The 24195-nt window shown below is 41.2% G+C and overlaps 1 protein-coding gene across 1 annotated transcript in view; it reads left to right on the top strand.

The window, feature by feature from the left end:
- The window catches only part of ush2a (Usher syndrome 2A (autosomal recessive, mild)), a 159738-nt gene that overhangs the window by 17201 nt on the left and 118342 nt on the right, over nucleotides 1–24195 (top strand). Inside the window, 10 exon segments of the mRNA XM_029426054.1 lie at nucleotides 1056–1191; nucleotides 4389–4452; nucleotides 5243–5344; nucleotides 5550–5739; nucleotides 6900–7114; nucleotides 9630–9851; nucleotides 11891–11984; nucleotides 18977–19177; nucleotides 20566–20691; nucleotides 20827–21034. Of these exon segments, the coding sequence (XP_029281914.1) occupies nucleotides 1056–1191; nucleotides 4389–4452; nucleotides 5243–5344; nucleotides 5550–5739; nucleotides 6900–7114; nucleotides 9630–9851; nucleotides 11891–11984; nucleotides 18977–19177; nucleotides 20566–20691; nucleotides 20827–21034 (1558 nt within the window).

Raw genomic sequence — 24195 nt, 5'->3', positions numbered from 1 at the left:
TTAAATGACCTCGTGAGGAGGAGAAAGGACAAAGCAAGGACCAGAGCAGACGAGGGATAGGAAGGATGAAGAAGGAGAGGGGGACTCTAGTAAGACAGGGAGAGTCATGTTTATCAGTGGTCCCACAGTGCATTTCCCAAACACAGGATTTGGAGATGGGGTAAAGGGAGAGAGTAGCACAGGGCACATTAAAGTTTTTTTTTGTGGGGGGGGGGGGGGAGAGCCCCTCTTATGGAAGTATCTTTCTTTTTTTCCTTGGGTTTGATGTGAAAGGGAGCTGTTCCCGCTTTGACGATGTTGTCTGCCTTGCAGTTTTTAATATTCATGCAGCAGATCGGGAAAGGAGAGGGGAAAGGAGTGGAGAGGAGATTTTTGGTCAAACAGAAAGCTAATTTGCGGCTGAGGCAGTTTAGCCTGAGGCTCTTTCTGCTACTGGGGAAATGAGCTGGAAGATTAGCCGTATGTATAATTCACACACACATGGTCACACTCGCACACATGCATGGATATGCAAAAACACACCAATGGCTTGTGTATATACTTTTGTAGATAGATGCGCATATGCACACACAGAGCAGCTGCCACTCTGAGACGTCGTGTGTTACAGCAGTAACCTGCTGCTAGGCCTTTACTGCTGCATCTGCCCCTCAGGCTCCTCCCTTACATACATGTTTTTAGGTTCCACTGTGGCGCTCCGATACTAATTAATTAATTAATGGTAGCCAATGATGCTATATGTAAAATATAACTTATTAAGTGATCATCTTTGTACTTTTCCCTTCTCAAAACCTGGTATATATACAGTGTATATAGATGCTATTAGAGAAAAGACATCACGCTATGTGACTCGGCCTTCCTCGTCCTGATCAAATGTTCATTTTTCTCTGAAATTGGAACAAAGCCATGTATTGTTTATTGTAGGTCATTTTTAATTGCTTGACAAACTGTAGCATTCACAATTTGAGGACATTTTTTCGATTTTTCCCCACAGAAAATGTAGACTGTTCATTGAGTTCAAGCTGGTCAGCACAGATTTCACTCTGACTCGTTTCCAGGTCCATGACAGACGTGTGAGTCTATTCCTGGATGGGCTTGAGGAGGATGGGACACCATTTGACATACAACCTCTGACCGCCAGACTCTCTGACATCAGCGAGGACGGTGCCATGTGGGTGGGACTCAGCTCCAATGGTAAAGATGGCTGTTTTTTCTGCTGTTGTTTTGTTTGTCATTTTTGACAAGTTGTATTGTTGTATAGATGCATTACATCCAGATTCCCAGGATGCTGAATGCTCAGATTCCTCAATGGCACTGAAGTTATCAATGTTTTAAAATATTTAACACTGAAGCAAAAAGCTCAAATAGGGAGGACATTTGTTTTTCAGACTTGAAATCAGTCCCATCTACATCCTTCTTCGGGACCACCATCTCTCTTTTTCCCCCAAGTGGAGAGAAATTGCCTCTTAGTTTATCTTGTCTGTATATCTAAATATGGTGTCAATGACTACTCCACCTTATTCTCCTCCCAGCCTTTATCCCCCTTCAACTACACATGCGTGATTGATTGGTGGTGCCTGGGAGCCGTCTCAGAGTCAATAGGAGAGAAATTGAGAGAAAAATGATATCCGTTCATCTCCAGAGTGATAAACGAGTGTTTTTCTTCTCGTTTATCAGGCATTGATCCCTAATTCACGGCAGGTAGCATCTGATCAGCTGAAGATCACATCAGTGGTCGTGATCAATGCAAGTGATTGGCTCGAGGGAGAGGGAGTGTGTGTGTGTGTGTGGTGTGTGTGTGGTTGAACCTTTGGTCTGTGTCTAGAATTCTGATCAGTGGATTGATTATGCGAATGCTGATCAGGTGTATTGATTAACAGCTATGTCTGTTTTTAGAGGGGACCCTGTTAACTGAAAACTATGTGTCTGATAAGTACAGCGAGAAGTTGTCAAGAGCAAATCTTTAAATGTCAACCACATTTTTAAAGTAGGCCGATAAGAATAGTATGATCAGTTGTATCCAAAAGAGTAATAACAGATGATTAGTTACTTCTAAGAGCAATAGCTATTCTGTGTATTTACATTCTGTAATAAACTCTTTATGTAATCATTTGAACTTTGAGTCCGCTACTTCAATGCAGGATTCAAATTGCCTTTCACACGCCTGAGATTCTCAGGAAACAATGCAGCATGTAATCCAGCAGTACTGCTAGTAATTCTCATGATGTCTCTCCTGAGCTGATTTAATTTACAGCTAATGCAAACCTTACCCTAACATTACCTAATGCTGCTGCTTCACACAAAAAGCACTGGTTGGCTTTATTATAAATAGCGAGTAATGACACAAGAAAAAAACAAGAGTTTCAGGCAACTTCTCAGTGACAACAACTCTTGTTGTATTGACAATGTGCAGCATGAAATTAGATTGCTGTTGCTCATGGCACGATAAGCGAAGGCCACTGAAACAATGTGAGTTTGTTAGGTTGCACTGTAAACAGATACACCAGTTGCTCCATTGTTGTCTTTGTATTTTGAAGCGCTAAATGCATTTCAAACCATCAGTTTGCTGTTGCTGTTACCGCCAGTGTCCCTGGGTCTCAGCAGTGAAGGACAGAGAGAAACAACGAGACACAAATCCCACACAGCTCCTAGTTGCCTGTATTAACTGTCATCTGTTCTAACAACACAAACACACAGAAGAGGAAAATGAGAGCGACGGATGACAGAAAGTAAAACACAGAGAGAGAAGACAGATACCTACACAGAGAAGAGAGAATAAGGCTTATACCTTGCATCATCCCAGTAACAATAGGGAGAGTGCTTTTCACAGGAAGGCATAATCCCATTTCCACACGCTAAAGAAATCCTGAGCCAAAGCCTAAGGCTGCACAACCACACACTGTTCGAACACACTTACATCCCATAACACTCTCTCTCTGTTTTACACACACATACACCCCTCTAAGACACACACACACTCACATTGTAGTTGAGCCAAACATGGCAAAGCCTCTCTCAAATGCATATACACACACTAATGCACACACACTCATACACATGCTTTCTCTAAAGTAAGGATAGTTTTTTTTTTGGAATACACACAGTAAAGCCTCTAACGCACACACACACACACACACACACACACACACACACACACACACACACACACACTTTCAAAGCTAGACATGGCAGGGGTTCTGTCGATGCTCAGAGACGTTATCCGTCTTCTAAGAATTGTTGTCAAACTAGACAGAAGTTTGTTGGACGCTAAAAGACCCCGGCTCTCTTTGGACCAGCATCCTCGTCTGTGGGTCTCTTGTGCCAACATTGTCACGTATGTGTGGTTGTGTGTGGAGACGAGTTGGGGGCTTTTCTGTGTTCATTTATGTGTTTGATGGTGTTTCTTGTGTGCAGTCCAATACCCACATGTGTTTCTGGACATTGTGCCCATATGTTTGATATATTCCAGAGTATGTTTGCTTGAGTCTTTGGTATCTTGGCATGTTTCATCTATATGTGGCATCATCTTTGCATTTACCTCTTTGCAGATCCTTTGTTCTCGACATCTGCCGACAGCTTTGTCAGAGTTCTCTCCTCCTGTTTTTTCATTGACCAACTTATACCTCTATTATTGATGGAAAAAAGGGATTAATTAGATAGTAGACACCTGTAACAGTTTTGATTGTTCAAAAGGAAAATGGCCGCTTGCTTGTTTCAGTCTCTCAAATGTGGAGATTTCCTACTTTGCGTTGTTTTATATGATAGTAAACTAAATACTTTTGGGTTTAGCACTGTTGTTCAGACAACACAAGTATTTTGAAAATGCCATGTTGGTGTCTGGAAACTTGTGATGGGCATTATTTTCCATTTTCTGATGAATCAACAGTTGGCAGATTAATCAATAATAATAAATATTAGTTATTCGCAGCTAAGTCCTCCTGATTATCTACTTTTACAGTTTAGAAAATAGGTTTTAAAATGTCCAGATACAGGTTTAGAATTAAGGATCTTCTACAGTGAAGAATCTACAGGTTCAGTTTGACAGAGGAAACACTCATGAGTAAACCCTGTGAATCACAGGGTTTGGGTAATATTTGGTCATCCTGAGAGATGCATGTTTTGGCCCTGGCTTCAAATCATGCTCATGAATGTGTCCTTATAAGCCCTTCTGCTCTCTGGTGGAAGCAAATGTAGACTGTGGCTGATCCTGTTTGGCTTTGTATCATGAACTTGGCAATTATAAGCAGCTGTGGGCAGCCTCACTTAGCTGCTATTAAGAAACTGATAAGATAATCTACTAAACACTGTGAAATCCTCTCACTCACTGCCTTCAGTACAAACCCATTAACACCTTCTTTATGTTCTTTTCTCCTCTCTTTTCATCTCTCCAGGGTCTAATCAGTTCATTGGGTGGATGCAGGACTTTAGATTTTATCCTGCCACTCTGACCAACAGGTGAGTTGGATAGAGTAAGGCAGAGAGACAGGTAATGCGCAGCTATGGGGAGACAAAGAGGGATGAATCAAAGAAGGACCAAAGGAAATGAGGTGTTGTGAAAGAATAGGTAAGAAGGAAAGGAAGGGAACCGTGATTGACATAGGAAAAGGAGAAGTGGTAGCTCTAGGTGGATTGAATAAAGGGAGGAAGGGATAGAAATGAGGAGACATTGACAGAGATACATTATAGATTAAAGCAACAAGGGAAGAGGAGCCGTATGGAGCGCTAAAGGGAAAGATGGTTTGAGGAAAGAAGGGGAAGGCTAATCGTTGCATCTCAAGATCCATACTGCTTCCAGAGGATTTTCCTGAGAATTCAATACAAGGCAATTAGTGTTTTGCTTAGCAGTGATGTACGGCACACAGCGAGGACTTGGAGCTTACAAGTTTCTCTCATCAAGATTGGGACAAGACAAAATGAAAGATTGAGTTTTCAAATTATGCCTTTGATTTTCCACTTTGTACTAAATGTTCAGTCAAAGGCTCGTCAACAGGTGCCTTAAAATTGTATCTCAACATTTATGTTATTAAAAAGCCTTGTTTGGTCACTGCAGAGTTTAGACTGTATGAAGAGTCGTTACCTTACATTTTGGGAATCTTTGCTGGGGTTTTTTTCTTTTGGTGTTTCAATTGCCAACAATTTAACAAAAACTGCTTAAATGACTCATCCCAGTTTACTCTGCATAGGATTGTATTTAGCTTCAGTGCTGTATTATAGTTTGATAGTCAGCTGTTTCTTGTTTTCACAGGGAAATAGTGGAGGTGTACTCGGGTGTCCTGCCCGAGCTCCACGCCCAGTCAGAGTGTCGCTGTCCTCCCAGTCACCCCAGAGTGCACCCTTTAGTTGAGAGGTACAGTATCACAACTTCTTATGTGTGTATACTAGTGGACTGTATATTTAAACATTACAGTAGTATACAAATTGTTGTATGTTGATGAACCTGCCTTTAGTTTTTTCTCAATGTCTAAAGCTTCACCCTTTAGTGTTAGATTACTGTTCAGAAAGAGGGACACCCGTTAAACATCTAAAATAACTTAATTCTTCACTGTTAACAGATACTGCATTCCCAACGGTGTTGAGGACACCACCAATGACAGAGTCTTAAGACTCAACCTTAATGCCCATCCACTCAGTTATATCAATGATCAGGACATGGGCACCACATGGCTTTCTAAGATCATGACTGCACAGGAACTGGATGAAGGAGTCACTCTTACCGTGGATTTGGTGAATGGACAATACCAGGTAATTAGATACACACACACACACACACACACACACACACACACGAGCCCATGTCGGCGTTGACCCAGTCAGATTGAGGGTTATTCTAGATCATTGTGTCTTTTTAAATAGTGTATCAGCCTCCGTACCTGCTCGTTCAGTGTTAGCTACTGTGGGTTGGACAGTCAACTGAAGTCCATCATTGTGGAGTGTACAGTTGAAGTGCTACAATACAAACGCTGTACAGTATCTATCTGCTTGCACCTGTATGTGCAGTGGACAGTAGTTTCATCCTTTTTCTAAGCACTGCAGTGAGAGACAGACGGGGGGCAGAGGGAGAGAGAGATATTGCTGGATTTGGGCGTTGTCGACACTGAGGCTGTCAAAAGACTCGTCCCTCTTCTCTCTGAAGTGTGTATGTGAGTGTGGGCAGGATTTTGGGAGCTGTCCTGACGCGGTAGCTCAACTCAAGTCCCCAGATAAAAGACACTTTCTGAAGTTCGGGTTGTGTGTGTTAGTGTGTGTGTGGGGGTTTGCGCAGTGATGGTGGCTTAATGCGCTCCCTGCTGTGTAACCCAGTGTCCCAGCCCACACTGTAGTGGGGCAGATAACGCTTAACACACATACCAACACCTACACACAGATACGCACACTGTGTGTGTGTGTGTGTGTGTGTGTGTGTGTGTGTGTGTGTGTGTGTGTGTGTGTGTGTGTGTGTGTGTGTGTGTGTGTGTGTGTGTGTGTGTGTGAGAGAGAGAATATGTGTCTATGTGTTGTGATGGCTGTCTGTTTTCAACTAAAACCCTTAATTATACTTTTGGTTTGTCTATACTGAAACATAAATAATGACTTATGTGCAACATATTTAATTTTTTACCATTTGAACAACACTAAGACTGCATAAGACCTTTTATTAAAATGCTATTTGTATCAACGCACTGTAACTGACCAATATGTTTTTATGTTTTGTCCATAACATTACAAATTATTACCAGGTAATAATATAATGTGATGCAAAACAATAAACTCTATTACTATATTACTGTAAATTACCATAGAGGTGAATAAATATGTCTGACACAGTGTCAACAGAAACTCAACACCACCACGGTAGGATTTATAGCATGCCTGTTGTTATAGCAGTACATTGTTCTATTCAACTTTACCCCCCTGTCCTCCAGGTGTTCTACGTTATAGTACAGTTTGGCGGACTCTTACCTGAGTCAGTTCTGATCCAAAGACGGAGGCTTGACCTCACAGAAGTTGAGAGTGGCAGCGCCACAGAACAGCCCTGGTTAGACTGGCAATATATGGCCAGAAACTGCAGTGTGTTTGAAATGCAGAACAACGGGGCTTTACTGAGACCAGACTCAGTCAACTGTCTGCAGCTGCACAGGTAGGTACCATGTGTGAGTGGGAGAGTGGCTGTGGAAAATAGTCTGTATTATTGACCTGACTGTAAAAAGAGAAGAAGAAAAAGTATATTCTGTACATATATTTCAGTTTACAGTTCACTCAATTTGATAAAATAAGCTCAAAATGTTTTTCTTATCTTCTGATATGTTATAGCACTAATATGAATACTGATTAATTGAGATGAATATACTCTTATACATCTTACACTTAATAATGAGGTGAATGATCCTTTGTGACCATGTACATTTTTGAACAATTGGATAATAGCACATTATACTTGTAACATATCACAAATCCTGTAGTCATCAGGGAGCGCTAACACAGTGACTTGCAGGATGCTCAGCACATTTGAACACATCATCGCATTTGAAACTGCCTTGAACCATCTGAATACAAATAAACTGAAAACAAACTCCTCAAATAGTCTGTTATTCTGTTTTAGGCATTCTCCCCAGAGCAGAACTGCATGTTCTCGCCGTATGCTGCTGGGTGGTCATGGCCTCTTTAAGGCAGAGGAGATTACACAGAAATTACTGGCAAGACTAAAATAAAGAAGTACATGAACACACACTCGCACATATACACAGAAATGTATACACGGACACAAAACATAAGTCAAAAGAAAATCAAAGGACATCAGACACATACCCGTTGCACACTTTAACAGTACACACACACACACACACACACACACACACACACACACACACACACACACACACACACTCTGGCACTCTCACAATGACTAGTTTTATAAAGCTAACCACCTACAGTGCTGCCTTGGCACATGACCGGTAACAGGCTCTAGATTGGCACTAGATGGAGAACTGGCCTTGGAACATAATCTTAACATACACACACAATCTCACACACTAAATCTTGGCATAGCTGCTTGTATCAAAGCTTTGGTTGGCACTAGATAGAACAGGTATGAATGGATCACAGTCTATGCAGTCATTGCTTATTTTTCACTTGACTGACAAATGATATCAGATACAACCTTTCCTGGCACCGTTATACATATTAGTCAAATTGGCATGAGTGCAATTGAACCTCACATTGGCAGCATAATAACACACTCTGTGACATCAGTGGTTGATAATTATATCAAAAAGAGCACTGTCTTTGATCTTGCCAAGATTTATGTTTTTTTTATCTTGCAAGATTTATTTAATCCCGCAAGAGACATTGCCTCCTCTGAGGCCGCTGGAGTGTCTGGCAAGATAAATTCAAGCACGCCTCGTTCATTTCAGGTGTTTCCAGACCAGTCAATTACAGTACCGATCCAGGAGTGTTGTTAGTGATCCTTTTGCATCTTATCTACATGTACAGATAAACAAGTAAACAGGTATGTTTGTGAGATGAACAGCATTGCCTAGAGCAATAAAAAGGAACATTCTGCATTTAGATACAAGTCTGAGTGATGCTCCTGCTGTAGAGTACATTCAGCAATTACAACTGTAGTATTGCTGTCAATTCACAAGCGCTTGACAGGATTTTGGTTTGTGCTTTGGGTTCTGGCTGAAATGTACAGGTCTGCAGCATATATATATATATATATATATATATATATATATATATATATATATATATATATATATATACTTTCTTTTTGGTTATTGTAGGAATAAGTTGCTTGGATCTTTTTTGGTCCAGGTTATTCTACGTTGACATGCTTCTTCTGTAATGTTCTTTGCACTGTTACTATACAGAGGTTTCCAACCAGCCATTCTGTCAAGCCTAACTAGCTTATTAATGACCTGTCAATTGCATATCACAGAAAACACCAAGGGGGGAGCAGTTGTGTATATTTGGAAACTTTTTCAACAACAATTTGAAATTCAGAATAAATAAATAAGAGTTGTTGCAGCCATTTGTTTGGTGTTCAGTTCAGGGCAATCATTTAAACTGTAGGGACGTCCCAGCACATTGGTTAGCGGAGGTGGTAAGTGCCTGTTTATCAGTTTTATCACCTTATCTATCAAACTCTAAACAGACACACAGGACCAGCGACTTATGTGGACACACGTATACGCACATACGTTATGTTTGCAACAATATGTGTGATAGTGTGTACTCTACTCACACACACACACACACACACACACACACACACACACACACACACACACACACACATGCACAAGAGAGATGGCCTGATCTAGTCTTTCAGCATTACCTGAAGACAAAGAGAAGGAGGCTGCTGCGGAGAATATCTGTAGAGGGCCAGACAAAATAATAGTAGATTTGTTTGCAATGACAGTCTCCCTGGAGCAGCTCAGGGTTTAGTGCCTTGCTCAGGGGCTCAAAGGTGTCAGCCCTGGTGTTGAACTCACAACCTTCTGGTGTTGTATTTGGAAGCACCACTAGACCACTAGACCATCACCACTATAACATAAAAAAAGTCTTGTAAAAAGTCTAAAATCCCTTTTTAGATGAGTTTTCCTTAGTTGTGACATATACCTAGATGTGTGTCGATGTTTCCTGTGTTTCAGCGATGATCCCTTCTCAGGAGGTAACATCATATTCAGCCTGCTGACCCCGGAGCCAAACCTGAGGCCGGGGTACAATGACTTCTACAACAGTCCTGCCCTGCAGAAGATGGTACATGCCACCCAGGTCAGGATGTACCTGCGTGGACAATCCCACAGCAGAGCAGCCAGGGTGAACCAGCGACACAGATACTATGCCATCAATGAGATCACCATCAGTGGCAGGTGAGGAGTTACAAATATGTATCCCACTTAAAGTATCTTGTTTGTTTCTGAAACGTGTTGATGGTGTTTAAACTGCAGTCTTGATACATTATTTCATCTAGATATGTAAGTATGTGGAATCATCATACCTCAAATATATCTAAATGACGCTTTTATATCTTAAAAAGCAGGTTTGTTTCTGATGTTTATAAGCTGATTTTCTTGCATAACAAGTGTTTACGATTTCACTAATTAATGTAGGAACCACCATGTGTAGCATCATTCTAATTGTGTTAGTTAACAGTCAGTACTGTCACTTGTCAGATTTGTATTTAAGTGGCATAATTGGTTGAAAGAAACACTTGAAGATCTTTTCAGTTTTGATTTGTTAAAAATGTGTGAGCACAGCAGTTCGACATCTAGAAAAATATTTTGATACAGACTGTTGAGCATCAACAGAGCTTTCTGAGAGTGCTTGTGAACACATCTCTTCATTAGACTGACAGAGTGACTGTTTTTATGACTGTGGTAATTATGGGATTATGCGGGAGGCAATCATCTCTAACTCTTTCTCTCCCTCCCCCTCCCTCTAAGCTGTTTTAATTAGTAGCTTGTTACAGTGAAGTAGCAGAAACAGAGATTTAGAGCTGCTGAAATCTCATCTGTGCATTCTTCATCCCACCCCCGTCTCCCTCCTCTCTTTCATTCTTCTTCCATCTCTCTATCTCGTCTCTCTTCTATCTTTATAAAGCATGTAAACAGTTGGCAAGAGAGGGGTTCACTCATAACCTGAGTATGTGTGTCTGTTGTGCACGTCTGCACTCATGAGCAGCGTTTGTCCAAGAAAAACTGCATCCCTCCTCGGTTCAATTTCATCGTGGCATGTTTTTCATCTGTAAAAGGAAAGCCATTGTTAACTATCATTTTGGCAGAGAGACTTTTCCTTACCACCTTACTTTTATATTCACTAAATGGGAGTTTTTGTTGGCGCTGATCTTCTCTCTTTCTTTTTTTTTTTACGCCATTTTACCAGATTAATAGTCTTGAAAATTGTTTTGGTATATGGGCTGGATAGATTAAAATGTAGCAATTTACTTGTCATTTATTTTTGGTTTCACTCTGATTATGTCATTGTTAGATCTCAAAGGCAGTGACGCGAAGACTTGTAGACTGCCACAAATAAGAAATATTGCACAAAAAGAATTTTAATTTGATTTTAAATAGAGAAAATCTTAACTGCTTAAATGCTTCACAAATGATTCATCTATCCAGCTTGTAACAGAAAGTGGTATAACGAGAACAAGAGGTGAACGGATACACAGAGGGAAGAATGAAAGGGGAAAAGCAACTGAATAGCTGAATGAATAATTAAATGACTCTCCTGCAAAGTGCGTGTGCGTTCGCCCGCGTGCGTGTGTGTGTGTGTGTGTGTGTGTACTTGCGTACCTATCCAACAGTGGACCTCTGCATTCCTCCATAGTGTGAGAGGCTTGCGTCCCCAGGCAGGCTTTCAGACTATAGGGCGGCTATTTACCAGGCTACATACTGAAGATACAAGTCTCCTTTAACTTATTTTTTTATTAACTCTTTGCAAAAAAAAATATAAAGGCTCAACTTTAGTGGATGTATAGTTTCAAGCTTCACACAGTGTTAAAATGAAGGGCTACCAAGAAGACAGTGGATTAGCATTAAGATGATTTATTTTCGTTTTAATTAATCACTATAGTCCACTGTTGGTCATGTAGGAATGTGTGTGTGTGCGTGAGAGAGAAAGGGCTGTCTGCTACCTGTTATGTTGCTCTGATCATTCTCAGGATGGCATTTATAAATGTTGAATGGGAACTTCTTAATGGCACTGCTGCAGTTCCATGGAGAGACGGAGGAGGTGGCAACAGAAACTGTGAACAAGAAGAAGCTTTTATCTTGTTGTTTGCTGTCTACCTTTGTCGTTGTTGCATTGCATCAGAAATGTTCCATTTAATGATCAAATGTGTACAATCCAGTTTTGAGGTCCTCCCAGTATGTTAACCTTTCCCTCCTTCTCTCTGTCATCTGGCCAGATGTGAGTGTCACGGCCATGCAGACCACTGTGATACCAGTGTGACGCCCTACCGCTGTCTGTGTCTGCCTGAGAGCCACACGGAGGGAAACACTGTGAGTAACAAGCCTGATCACAAGAACTTGTGAAACTAATTTGAATTGTTAACCTCATTTGTAACTGTGGTGTTGGACCTCACACAGCCTGTAGGTTAGGGTTTCATATAGCAGATGGTGTAAGGTTATTAGAGGGTCATGTTGCCACATACAAGTTCACCCCATTTAATCCCATACATGTGTGTATTACACTGGTTTACTTTCTCTGGGGACTTTCATTCCCAATTATCAATATCAGTGTTCGATCATTCTACTCATTCTACTTATGGTCTTTATTAAAACCTCTTCCTTGTAAAATATGTTTTCCTTCTTCCTTCTTGTCTATTCTTGGGTTGTATTTGTCCTTGCTGAGAAATTGTGAATTTAACTGCTGTTATGCTTTTGGACACATGCTGTATACTCGCAGTGCCCGGCGGTTCTGCTTTGCACGTGACGTTTTGGTTAATGGACAGCTATCAGTGCGGTCAGACTGCTAAATCAGGCAATAAACTATATGCCGTCAAAGTTGTAAATAACTGACAGCTGACATCAGCCTTGTTGGCACAGGACTCCTGTAAGGGTTGTGTGATTTATGATAACTGCATATGTGACGTCTCAGACATTTTCAATTAGATTTACAGTTTGTCACTTCTCTAATCTAAAACTTTAATCTAATAGTCTTCACTTTGTGGGGAATTTAAACCTGAAAACACTGTAACGGTGCTGTCTGAATGCTAACTATTCATTTAAATGTAGTTTGTTTCTTGAGTTCACAAAATGATTGAGTTGGAGAAATAAAAGCCTCGGATTGAGTTTGATCAACCAGCTGTTAGTGCATAAGGATTCATAGTGGGGCTAGAATATCATGATTTGAGTCAATTACTAGTCAAAAGCATCCGTCACAGTTACCTCTTTAATCTTGTGGCACCTCCAGTTAAACCAAAAGTATTATCCCATAGCGAGTACTCACACACTAATACGCTGCAGGATGTTGGCTTACAATTTGATTTCAAGTTTGATGCTAACCACCACATCGGGACCGCATCAGGACTAGACCTTTACTTGCAGCGAAGCTGATTCAACTTGCCAGAAAATAGTAGCCATCACCCCAACAAAGCCGGTAGTCGGTCAGCAGTGAAAAGTTCAGTATGACTGCTCCACCTCGCTGTAGCACAGGACAGCCTGCATTATTCACTACTTATGTATCATTCATACACCTGTGTGTGTGTGTGTGTGTGTGTGTGTGTGTGTGTGTGTGTGTGTGTGTGTGTGTGTGTGTGTGTGTGTGTGTGTGTGTGTGTGTCAGAGGACATCAGTGGAGAAGTACAGCTGTCAACCAGCAGCTGTTCAATTGCTTGTCTTGCGTACAACTCAAATAACAAGCACCCTCCTACGCACAGCCTTCCATGTAATAGTTTTTTTCTTATATGAACTCCAGACTAAAAATAAAAGTTGTCATAGAAGGTGTTTCTACACACACGCACACGCACACAAATAAATTAAACATTGTCAGGTTTATGCCATCTTCCAGACTAATGCAGAAGAAAATATCTTCCTGTCCCTCTCCCTCTCTCCCTCTCTCCCTCTCTATTTCTCTTTTTATTCATCCCTTTTCTCTTTCCTCTCTCTAGGACCCTGTCGCACCTCCATCCACTTCTCTTTGTCGATCACTCTCTCTCTCTCTCTCTCTCTCTCTCTCTCTCTCTCTCTCTCTCTCTCCTCGTACTCTGTCTATCTCTCCCGGGTCTCAGTTTAAATAATGTCTCAAATCGACTAGAACAATGACATTCCCTCAGCATGCATCTCTAATCAGCTCTCTTTCTTTCTCTGTTTGTCTTTCGCTTCATTTCACTCAGCCGTTTTCTCTCCTCCCCCGCACTCTTTATTGCCTCGCTTTCTAAGTATTTAATTCATTCCCGTTTGACTCTGTTTCTCATGTTTCATCCCTCTTTCCTCCATTTTTCTTTCCGTCTCATGTCTTTCCATCCCCCCAATCTGTTTCTTTTCTTCTCACTCATACGTACAGTATTTCTTTTGTGTTAGAGAGATGCAATGGAAATAAGAAATATGGATACTTTTGTGTGTGTGTGTGTGTTTTATGTAAATGATTCTACAAGAGCTATGCTTCTGTGAAAGACATTTGTGTGTGAAGGAGTGTGTGCAATGCACGTATGTGTCCTTTTTGTGTGATCATCTCTGCGCGTGCACGTGTGTGTCCCTGTGTGCACATTTCTCCCAAACCTGTCCATGTCATCTCTCTTAGTGAATATTCAGGACCTTTCTTCTGTCTCTGTAATATTTGGAGCATAAAAGGCTGTGGGGAATATTAGCGTTTAATATTGCATGCGTTCTGTTGACTTGGATCGGCCCAGCACCATGACGGATGTTGTACTAATCTGCAGAATTTCCACAGTGACATTAAAGTGACAGAAATGCTCAGACATGTGTCAAGATGATCAACGGGGGCCTTGGAAGACACACACTTAAACTCTCTCACACATACTTAAACACACGTGCACACAAACGCACGCACACACTCTCTCCCACTTTCTCACTCTTTCTTTTGATTCTTTCTTCTGTGCACTCTGTGTCGGAGTTGATCTCTCATTCTGTCACTCCGTCTCTGGACGTCTTTCCACAGCTGATGGATTCATTCATGTCTGAAAGCTATATCATATATTATATTGTACATCACGTCACACGCTGTATTTTATGTTGTACAATGTCTCCGTCATATGACGGTTCAGGATAGGATTTTTTGGGGATTCAATGTTGTCCGATATTAGTGGTACAGAAATCAAATGCAAAAACAATCCACAGTAACTGTCCTGTAAGACAGCCTGAGTGTTTCATGGCCCACACCCTGACGCACGAGGGCTAGTTACATCAGCATGTGTTCAACTTGTCATCACTGAACAAATTGTGTGTGTGTGTGTGTGTGTGTGTGTGTGTGTGTGTGTGTGTGTGTGTTTTAATGCAAGTTGTCACAAGAATGTTTGTTTGGGCTGTATATATTTTAATATATAATCTGAAATGGACATTGTGTGTGTGTGTGTGTGTTTTTGTGTTTCCTTCTGTGTGTGTGTGTCTTTTTTTTTTTGCGTTTCCTTCTGTGTGTGTGTGTGTGTGTGTGTGTGTGTGTGTGTGTGTGATAGATATTGATGGCTAGTGACGTTAAGTAGCGTTGTCCAGAATCTCTGTTGCTAAAGTCTGCCTCAGCAGCAGATTTTCACCTACGCTGGGGTTAACCGGGTTAACTTCAGATACACACACACCAGCATGTACATACAAACATACTCACACACACACACACACACACACACACACACACACACACACACACACACACACACACCAGTGGCACGACCTTTCCAGTGAGAGCGTGAAATTGGTCATGGCATTTAGGATAAGATGAGTTGCCCCAGCAGATTAACACACACACACACACACACACACACACACACACACACACACACACACACACACACACACACACAGATGCTAGTGACAGGCCATCTGAATGTCCACATATCCATTAGAGAAGACTCCTCACTCAGCAGGTTTTATCGAAACATTCAGAGTGAAAATAAGATGTTATCCTTTACTCTGACACATCGTCCACCGCACCGCACATAAACACACATTTATGTTTATGTGCATTGAACCAGACTTGCAAATACATATTTGGTTAGGTCTGTACAAGGAATAGAACAACTTTGTAATTGTATAAATAAACACGTAACCACATAACTTGCACTATATGCTGCTCACACCTACTGATTTATAATCTCCTTAATGACTTGTCCCATTCGCTTTCTTGTGGTTTAATTTTGACTGAAGTCTAAAGTCTCGTTTAGAAACGGACTAGAACATGTACAGAATTCAGAACACATGTCAGTCTGTTTTAATCTGTTGTGAGATTGGTGCATGTTTGTAACAAATGTTTAAGAGTCAAGACTCAGACTATAAAGACTGACAGAGGTGTGTTGTCATCAGCAAAACGTTGTGCGTCGTAATGTTCTCAGCTACAGTACGATGTTACAGAGGACTGGCCATTTGCAGAAAGTCGAATAAAACCAAAATCAAAACCATGTACACCCGATCCTTAGTATGCACTGTCCTTTTTCAGCTGCTGGTACTATGTGCAGATGATGGAGCGCCATCAAAACCTTTTGTACGAAGAAGAGAATGAACGTGTGCCGTTTTCTTTTAACTCCCAAACACCAGTCCCTCGACTAATTAGCAGGCTGGGAGAGAGGGAAGGTAACGCAATGTTGAATGAAAAGAGAAGGAAGAAAAAATCCTCTCCCTTTCATTTGGTATGGTAATATTTCCCGCTCACATACTCACCGTGGCTATGAGAACAAGCAGTTGGGGGACGGCAGAGACAGGGGGAAGGGGAGAGGTGGGCAGCCCGGAGAGATGTACAGAGTGATTTGTTTTTCAGAAAGAGAGGAGATGGAAGAGGAAGGAAGGGTGGGAAGAACGAGGAGGCACAGAGGTAGAGGAGACGAAAGAGGAATGAAAAGGGAGGGAGATATGGGAAAGGAGAACTCGCTACATCTTGCTCTTCAACGCATCCCCAGCGGATGAGACGAAGAGTGAGATGTAGTGAGAGCTTTCTTTTCCAAGTGCAGAAAGAAAAGTGCCTTTGATATGTGAAACGTTTTGGGGCACGGAACTGCAGACAGACATGCAGGTAACCACAAAGACAGATGGGCAGAAGCAGCACGGACAAACGGGGAGGCAAGAAGTTACTGTCGGTATTTCATTAGACAGATTTACAGCCAAACAGCAAGACAGACAGACGAGCAGGAGACAAACAGAACAAACAGTAACATGCAAACATCCCAGCACGCCTGTGGAATTACATGTCCCAAGACGCACTCTCCTGTGTGTGTGTGTGTGTGTGTGTGTGTGTGTGTGTGTGTGTGTGTGTGTGTGTGTGTGTGTGTGTGTGTGTGTGTGTGTGTGTGTAGGTCTTTACTTTTCTTTTTGTCTCCTATGTTTGTGTGAGTTGGTATGTGTGTGCATCCATCATGTCTCCTGAGAATCTCCTGCTGCTTCATTATATCCTGTTAATAATCACCCAACAGGGAGCAGAGCTCTGGACACACACACACACACACACACACACACACACACACACACACATAAATATACAGATATGCAAACTCTTCAGATCTTGTTCATTCTGTGGAGAGGAAGGGTATTTGTCCTTTTAAATACTATTTGTAAATAAGCAGACAGTCCAGACTGTTTTCAAAATGTTTTATTAATGGAATCATGTTTTGCCACAGCAGCAACACAATTCTGAGATATTGTCTCTATTTAGAAAGGTAGGACTCAATTATTTAGAATCAGAAAAACAAGGACTAAGTTGCATGGCAAATACCTCAAATGTATTGGTATTAATGTAGTGTACACATGAAGGGTGTTGGATACGTTCCATTAATAAATATATAGTGATGAATTAAACAAACTTTCGTTAGGACTTTGTGACACGTGATGCACATTCCTGCCGCTGGCGAGGCGAGGCAGTGTAGAAGACTACTGCAAGCTTGCAAATGCTTTACGACGCCTAAAATACAATCAAAACATTTGTACGACTCCAAAGATGCACAAAATGCACTTTGGTGAAACACGCTGAATATAAACAAAGCTCCACAGGGTACCTTTAACAGCAACACATGTGAGAACTGTTGCATATGTTTCTGTGCGGTTGTATATGTTTCGCCCTGAGCCTTGTGGTGTGTTGTAGCTACAGTACACATGGGGCCTTTTGTCTCCTTTACGTACTAGCATTCATTTTATTTTTGATCTCTCTCTTTGTCTTCTTTTTACGCCCCTCATCTCTTGCTCACACACTTGTGGATCGTTTTCTCTGTCTGTTTCTTGTCTTTCTGTCCCCCCAGTCTTAATCTTTAAAACACAAAGGAATTTTTTTCCCCATCATTTCTGTTCACATCAGTTTCCTGCATTTCCCCCCCTACCTCCTCCCCCTTTTCTCTCGTATACAAAATAGGAGCCTTTTCCCCCTATTTCCATCCACACTCTCCCCCTCCCTTCCCCCTGCCTTCCCCCCTCCTCTGTGTGTCATACATAATGGGCCCAGTGCAGGTCTGCATGTGTCACACATGGGAGGAACTCCTGTGTTTTTTAATACATTTTTAATCCTGCCATTTGATGCCCCCCTTGTCCACCATAATTTGTACTGACTGCTGAACAAAATCAAAGGGCTTGTACTTGCTGCTTCTTGCCTCTGCTGCTCTCTGCTACAGAAAAATGCATTTTTTATGTCACTTTTTTCCCTTTCTCCTCCCCAACACACACCTTGGTATGTTTATTTTGACATGAAAGTGCGCCTGTGTGAGAGCCCTGGCTGTTGCAAGTCACTCCTCATTAGCAGTCTGATTTCCCTACGCTGTGTGTGTGTGTGTGTGTGTGTGTGTGTGTGTGTGTGTGTGTGTGTGTGTGTGTGTGTGTGTGTGTGTGTGTGTGTGTGTGTGTGTGTGTGTAAATGCACTGGCTCTTTATTATATAGTAGAGAATGAATGCCTATGTGTTTTCTATTCAGTTATGGGTATTATTTTCTTTCTCTTTAGATTTAGATTTACACGGGCCACTGATTTTTCCGTCTCTCTCTTCCTCACTGTGTCTGTCTCATTATCTGTCTTTGTTCTATATAAGCAAGCATGCCACTTGTCATGGGACCGTTTTCCAGTTTATGAACATTTGTTACATGTCTTTGCTTAATACAAATGGTTGCATACATTGCTAATCTCTTGTCAATGGATTGTTTTGTTTTTACTACCAAGGCTGTAATTCTCTTTAATGTATATGTTGTATATTAATGTAAACTTGCATCGCTGATTGAATTTATTGGCATTATAACAAAGATCTGATTACTGTTTAATAAGTATGGCAGCATATCCAAACAGTACGTTAGATTATAGTATAAATAAATAAATGTGTGTATGTATTTATATTCAGTATGTGACTGTTTTCAACAGTGCCAGCGGTGTGCGTCCCTCTACAATGACAAGCCCTTCAGGTCAGGTGACCAGCTCCAGCCTATGAACTGCCGGCTCTGTCAGTGTCACGGCCACGCCCTCTCCTGTCGTTACGATGTCGGAGGCGATGACCAGCCAGATGAGCACTATCGAGGAGGAGGAGGCGTCTGTGACAACTGCATGCACAACACCACGGGTAGAGTTTTAACAACATAAGAATTATATTTTAACATTTGATAAGATCTGAATAAATATTTAATAAAAAAATGTATGTTTCTTAATCAACCTTTAAGTTGATGCACTTTGAAACAAATACAGACCAGATGTCATCAGCCTTCAGACGTCACTTCTATCATCTCAAAATTTTGAGCTAGAAAATGTCTTTATGCTGATAAGTGCGTTATTTCAGTATGTGTAGTCAGTGATGTGAAGAGAGACGGTAACAACTGTAGTAGTAAGTAAGTAAGTGGAATTCATGTTAAAACAGATAATACAGTTAACACAATTCAGTAATACATAGTTCCAATACATACAGATAATGTATGTATTCCTTAATCCTTACTGTCTTAGTCCTTCTCAGCGGTAATAGAGAGAATTAAAAGGTTAGGGGTTTTGTCTATTATGAAATTGGTTGGAAGTGGTGCCAGTGGTCATTTGGAGGGTGGTTATGAAGTCTTTACTTCTGCTCATGTATTGGCATATCATCAACTGAGGGTTATCAAGGTCTATCTGCACTTTGACGAGTTTTGAGAAAAACGCATTTGAAAATTCAACAGTTCATAACGTGTATGAACTATATGACACTATAAAACCAATTCCAACCAATGTTGACACATCACATGCTGCACACTAGGTAGTGAAGTTAAGACTATTTGGGCCAATTCAGTGTATTATGGGTAGAAACTAAACTCATTTTGCAGATAGATCTTTGTGGTTCCGAAATTGTTGGAAAACCAAAGTCCCAAGGGTCTATCTGACACCCCCCCCCGAAAATTGATGCAACTTAGCTTCATTTTAAGCTCTAAAAATGTTTACACAAGTTCCACGTGGCAGGAAACTTAAAAGTGAAAATTATATTTGCTAATAAATCTGAATTTTTAAGACTTTTTTACTAAACTACTAATGATCTTAACTTGAACTACTATCTACTAGATGACATACATATAAAACAGTTGGCAGCGAAACGTTTTGAATAAGTTATTCCTGTGCTTAAAATGATCACGTGATTCATTTCCCGCCATGCTATTGGTTGTCAGCAGATAGAGCTTTGTAGATCTCACTGACTCAGCAAATATATACAAAATCTGCATAAATGAGTGATGCAGGTAGACCCTGTTAACTTTAAAGCCGTTTGAGACATAGACCTCAAATTTGTCAGATAGGCCTTGTTAACCCTCAGTTGACGATATTGTGCCTAAGTCAAATGTGTGTCAGTCACATTTTCATGATGCTGCTAAACCACTTTCCCATTGAGACGAATAAGGTTGAAACCTGGACATGAACATCTGTCTCGATCTGTGTGTGGTTGTCACCTGGTCCTTTGACTGTCTTTGCTCTCTGTCTCACCCTGTTTATGTGTCTCAGGTAAGAACTGCGAGCTGTGTGGAAGTGGGTTTTTCAGGCTGGAAGAATCTGATACCACTTCAGTTGATTTGTGTCAACCTTGCAACTGTAACACAGCTGGAACAGACGACAGCAGCGTGGAGTGTGCCCAGGTACACACAAACGGCAAATCGTTGATGACCAGTGTAACCCTTGCAATTTCAATTTCAGTGTTTTCAAGCCAGTTGAGAACCTCGCCTTCTTCTCTTTGCTTGCTGTCTCTCTTCCTCTCTGTTTCTAACCTCCAGGTTGGAGGTCAGTGTCAATGTAAGGTTGCAGTGACAGGTCGTCGGTGTGCGGACTGTTTGCCTGGTTGGTATGGTCTAAAAGCCTCCAATCCAAATGGCTGCACCCGCTGTAACTGCAGTGACACTGGCATCATCAGCAACTCAACAGAAGGGGTTCCCAGTTGCAACCAAGACACGGGACTGTGTCAGTGTAAACTCCATGTCACAGGTAAACAGACACACTTTGGATGAAACTAAGCTTTTAAACGTGTTTATGGGTTGTATTTTTATGACATATTTCATGGTAATGCTTTAGCACTGCGTTTCTCAGAGACACTCGTGTGTCAGAGCTGCTTCTTTCCACCTGCTGGGAAGAAACATTTTGAGGACAGTGTAACACACATGGAAGTTCAAAGCCATCTCCCTAAAAGCCATCCATACAAGCCCGTCAGCCTCATTGTAGGTGATGGTTCAATGACGATAAGGAAATTTAAGTGCAATATCAGCAATCTCTTCAGACCTTGTTACCAAAGCAGCAAACATCTCAACTCCAAAATGTCTGCTCCCTAAAATGGTTTCTCATACAAAATGTCCCCAAGTACTTTGTTGAGAACTTGTGCTTTTTAATTGTCCAGTAATGGAGTCTTAATTAGTACATAGGCGGAGCTACTCATTGGGGTGCACAAAGAAAGCAAAAGTGGATAAACTGGGTGCAAACACCAAACCAGGCATGTACACACACACACACACACACACACACACACACACACACACACACGCACACATCCATATCCACACAAGTGTTTTGCCAGCCAAAATAAACAGGCTTTTCTGCTGGGGGTGCTTCCAGTCGTTGTGCTTCTCTTTGTGATAAATGGTTTCACTCTCTCCCCTGTGTGTCTTTGAAGAGCAGGCTCGTATGAAATGCAAAACCGGCCAACTCTCCTCAACTCAATGCATCACGGTTATTGCTAAGCCTCGCTATCAAGGGCCCACGGTTGTGCGTGTGAGTGCTGGAATGCGTATGTGAACTTGTAAATGTGTGTAAGAGCGTCTGCTTATGTTTATATAGATATATATATCTATATATGTAAAAGTTATAAAAGAAGTGTCTGGATGTGACCGTGTGTAAACGTATGCTTGTTTTTGCCCAACTGTATGTATTGTATGATTGTAAGAGTTTCTTTGTGTGCGTGCGTGACTGTGTGTGTGTGTGTGTGTGTGTGTGTGTGTGTGTGTTTGTGTGTGCGCACATGCATGCCATCAAGGACTAAGCTGGTATTTAATTCTCTAACCCAATGCCAAGTTGATTAAAACAAACTGCAGCAGCCACTTGTATTTTTCACACTCCTTCTTGCAAGACCCACTTTTCGTTTTTTTTCTGTCCTTGTTTGTCTGGTTGCTCCCACAGGTATTTTTCAGAAATGAGATTTGATTATGGCAATTTATTACCGCCAAGCTGATACTTTGAGTAGAGCAATGGCAGGCACGCTTCAGAAGGAGGGAATTTAAATGTGTGCACAGAGATACACACATGCAGACACACATGCACATTCATAACAAGGTGCCAGAGTGCAGTGTGTACATAATAGTGTTTGAAATGGTGATGCATGAGCCTGTTAACCAGCTGGCTACTGATAAAAGGACTGGGCCATGTCCTCAAAACGCACACATGCACACCCCAACACAAAATTACCTCCTTTCTGTCCTGATCTAATACGTTCTAACACATTCTGTTCTCTATTGTCTTCTGACTTTTTTCTTCTCTAATCTCCTCAGTTGTTTCTATTATTGTGTTTGTTGGACCTCATGTTTAAACGTCACAAGACTAGCCGCAAAGATAGGATTTACAAATGCCGATTGGTGCTGCTCAATGTAAAAAAGAAATATAAATATAAAATATAATTGCTTTTCAAAATAGGTGTGAGGTTCTTTATAAACTGTATAGTTTTATTGGGAAAGAAATCACAAGGTACAATATATCTAAGCGTTGTTAACGTTGTAAGCATCGTTAGCCTGCATATTTACCACCAGCACACTCAGACGTGCACGCACACCTCAACTCACACACACACACACACACACACACACACACACACACACACACACACACACACACACACACCTCAACACACACACATGCACACACAGACATATATTCACTGCACTATTATGAAATATGATCTATGGAGAGAAATACATTCATATCTATAAAATCATTAAAGTGGGCAGACCAGGGGAAATGCCAAGTGTCTGCTGCACACTGAGTAGGAAACACAGATACACACACACACACACACACACACACACATGGTCATGTGCACTAACACAGATGTGCAGATATGCTCTTGTGTATGTATGTGCACACACGCACATTTTCACCCACCCACATACGAACACACGCTCCCTCATAAACGGTTGTGGTGACTGCGCTGCCCCCAGGCATCCATTTAGGGACAGATTGCCTGTCATGGAATACGTATGGCATATTCAAATAAGCCCTGCTCGCTCCCACTGCATATCATAGTTTAACTAGCCTTACAGCCTGGCACTGCTGCTTTAGCCATAAAACTTCCCACCGTACGATCAGTTTTGGTGTTTGTTATTATACAATAATTATGGGATTAATTATTATTAGGAAATAATTTAACTCAATGTCACAATAAATAAAATGCTGATCTGACAGACCTACATTTAAGATAAATAAATGAATGCATAAAGAGCAATAACTGAAGTGAAACTGCTAATCGGTTCATTTAACATTCTTTACTGCATAGGTCCTTCTGGCATTGAAAATGTTGAGAGATGTTAAATGTTTAAAGTATGGAAGGCCTTAAAGGTTCACACTTAACTCCTTTTTGCATTTTTCCTGCAATTTTGCATTCTGAAATGTCACTGATCTTCTATGTTTTACCAAACCAAATCTTGTGGAAACTGTTAATAATGTATAATTCTAAAAAGATCATTTGGCAACGAGCTGAAATAAATAGTTCCTGTTTGAGTATTTTACAGCGGATGGTAATTCAGTATTATTTTTTTGTTCCTCTATCCATCTTTCCATCTCCTCTTTTTCTTTCCCTCCATCCTTTTCTTGTAGGTGCTTAATTTATTTATTTTCTCGCTCAGTGAAATTAAGTGTTTGGCCTTAGGTGAGTGATCCATCATATGTAGAGGGCCTGGCCCTAATGATGGCAGTTTTATACACTCACCCACCATTTCTCTCGCTCCCTCTCAGTCACACACACACACACACACACACACACACACACACACACACACACACACACACACACACACACACACACACACACACACACACACACACACACACACACATATACACACATATACACACGCCTGCAAACAGAGAGGTTAAACGCTAGTTGGTGA

The sequence above is a fragment of the Cottoperca gobio genome, chromosome 3, assembly GCF_900634415.1.
Source record: "Cottoperca gobio chromosome 3, fCotGob3.1, whole genome shotgun sequence".
Lineage (NCBI taxonomy): Eukaryota > Metazoa > Chordata > Actinopteri > Perciformes > Bovichtidae > Cottoperca > Cottoperca gobio.
The sequence above is the reverse complement of the archived record's forward strand: the minus strand, read 5'-3'. Positions and strand labels throughout refer to the sequence as shown.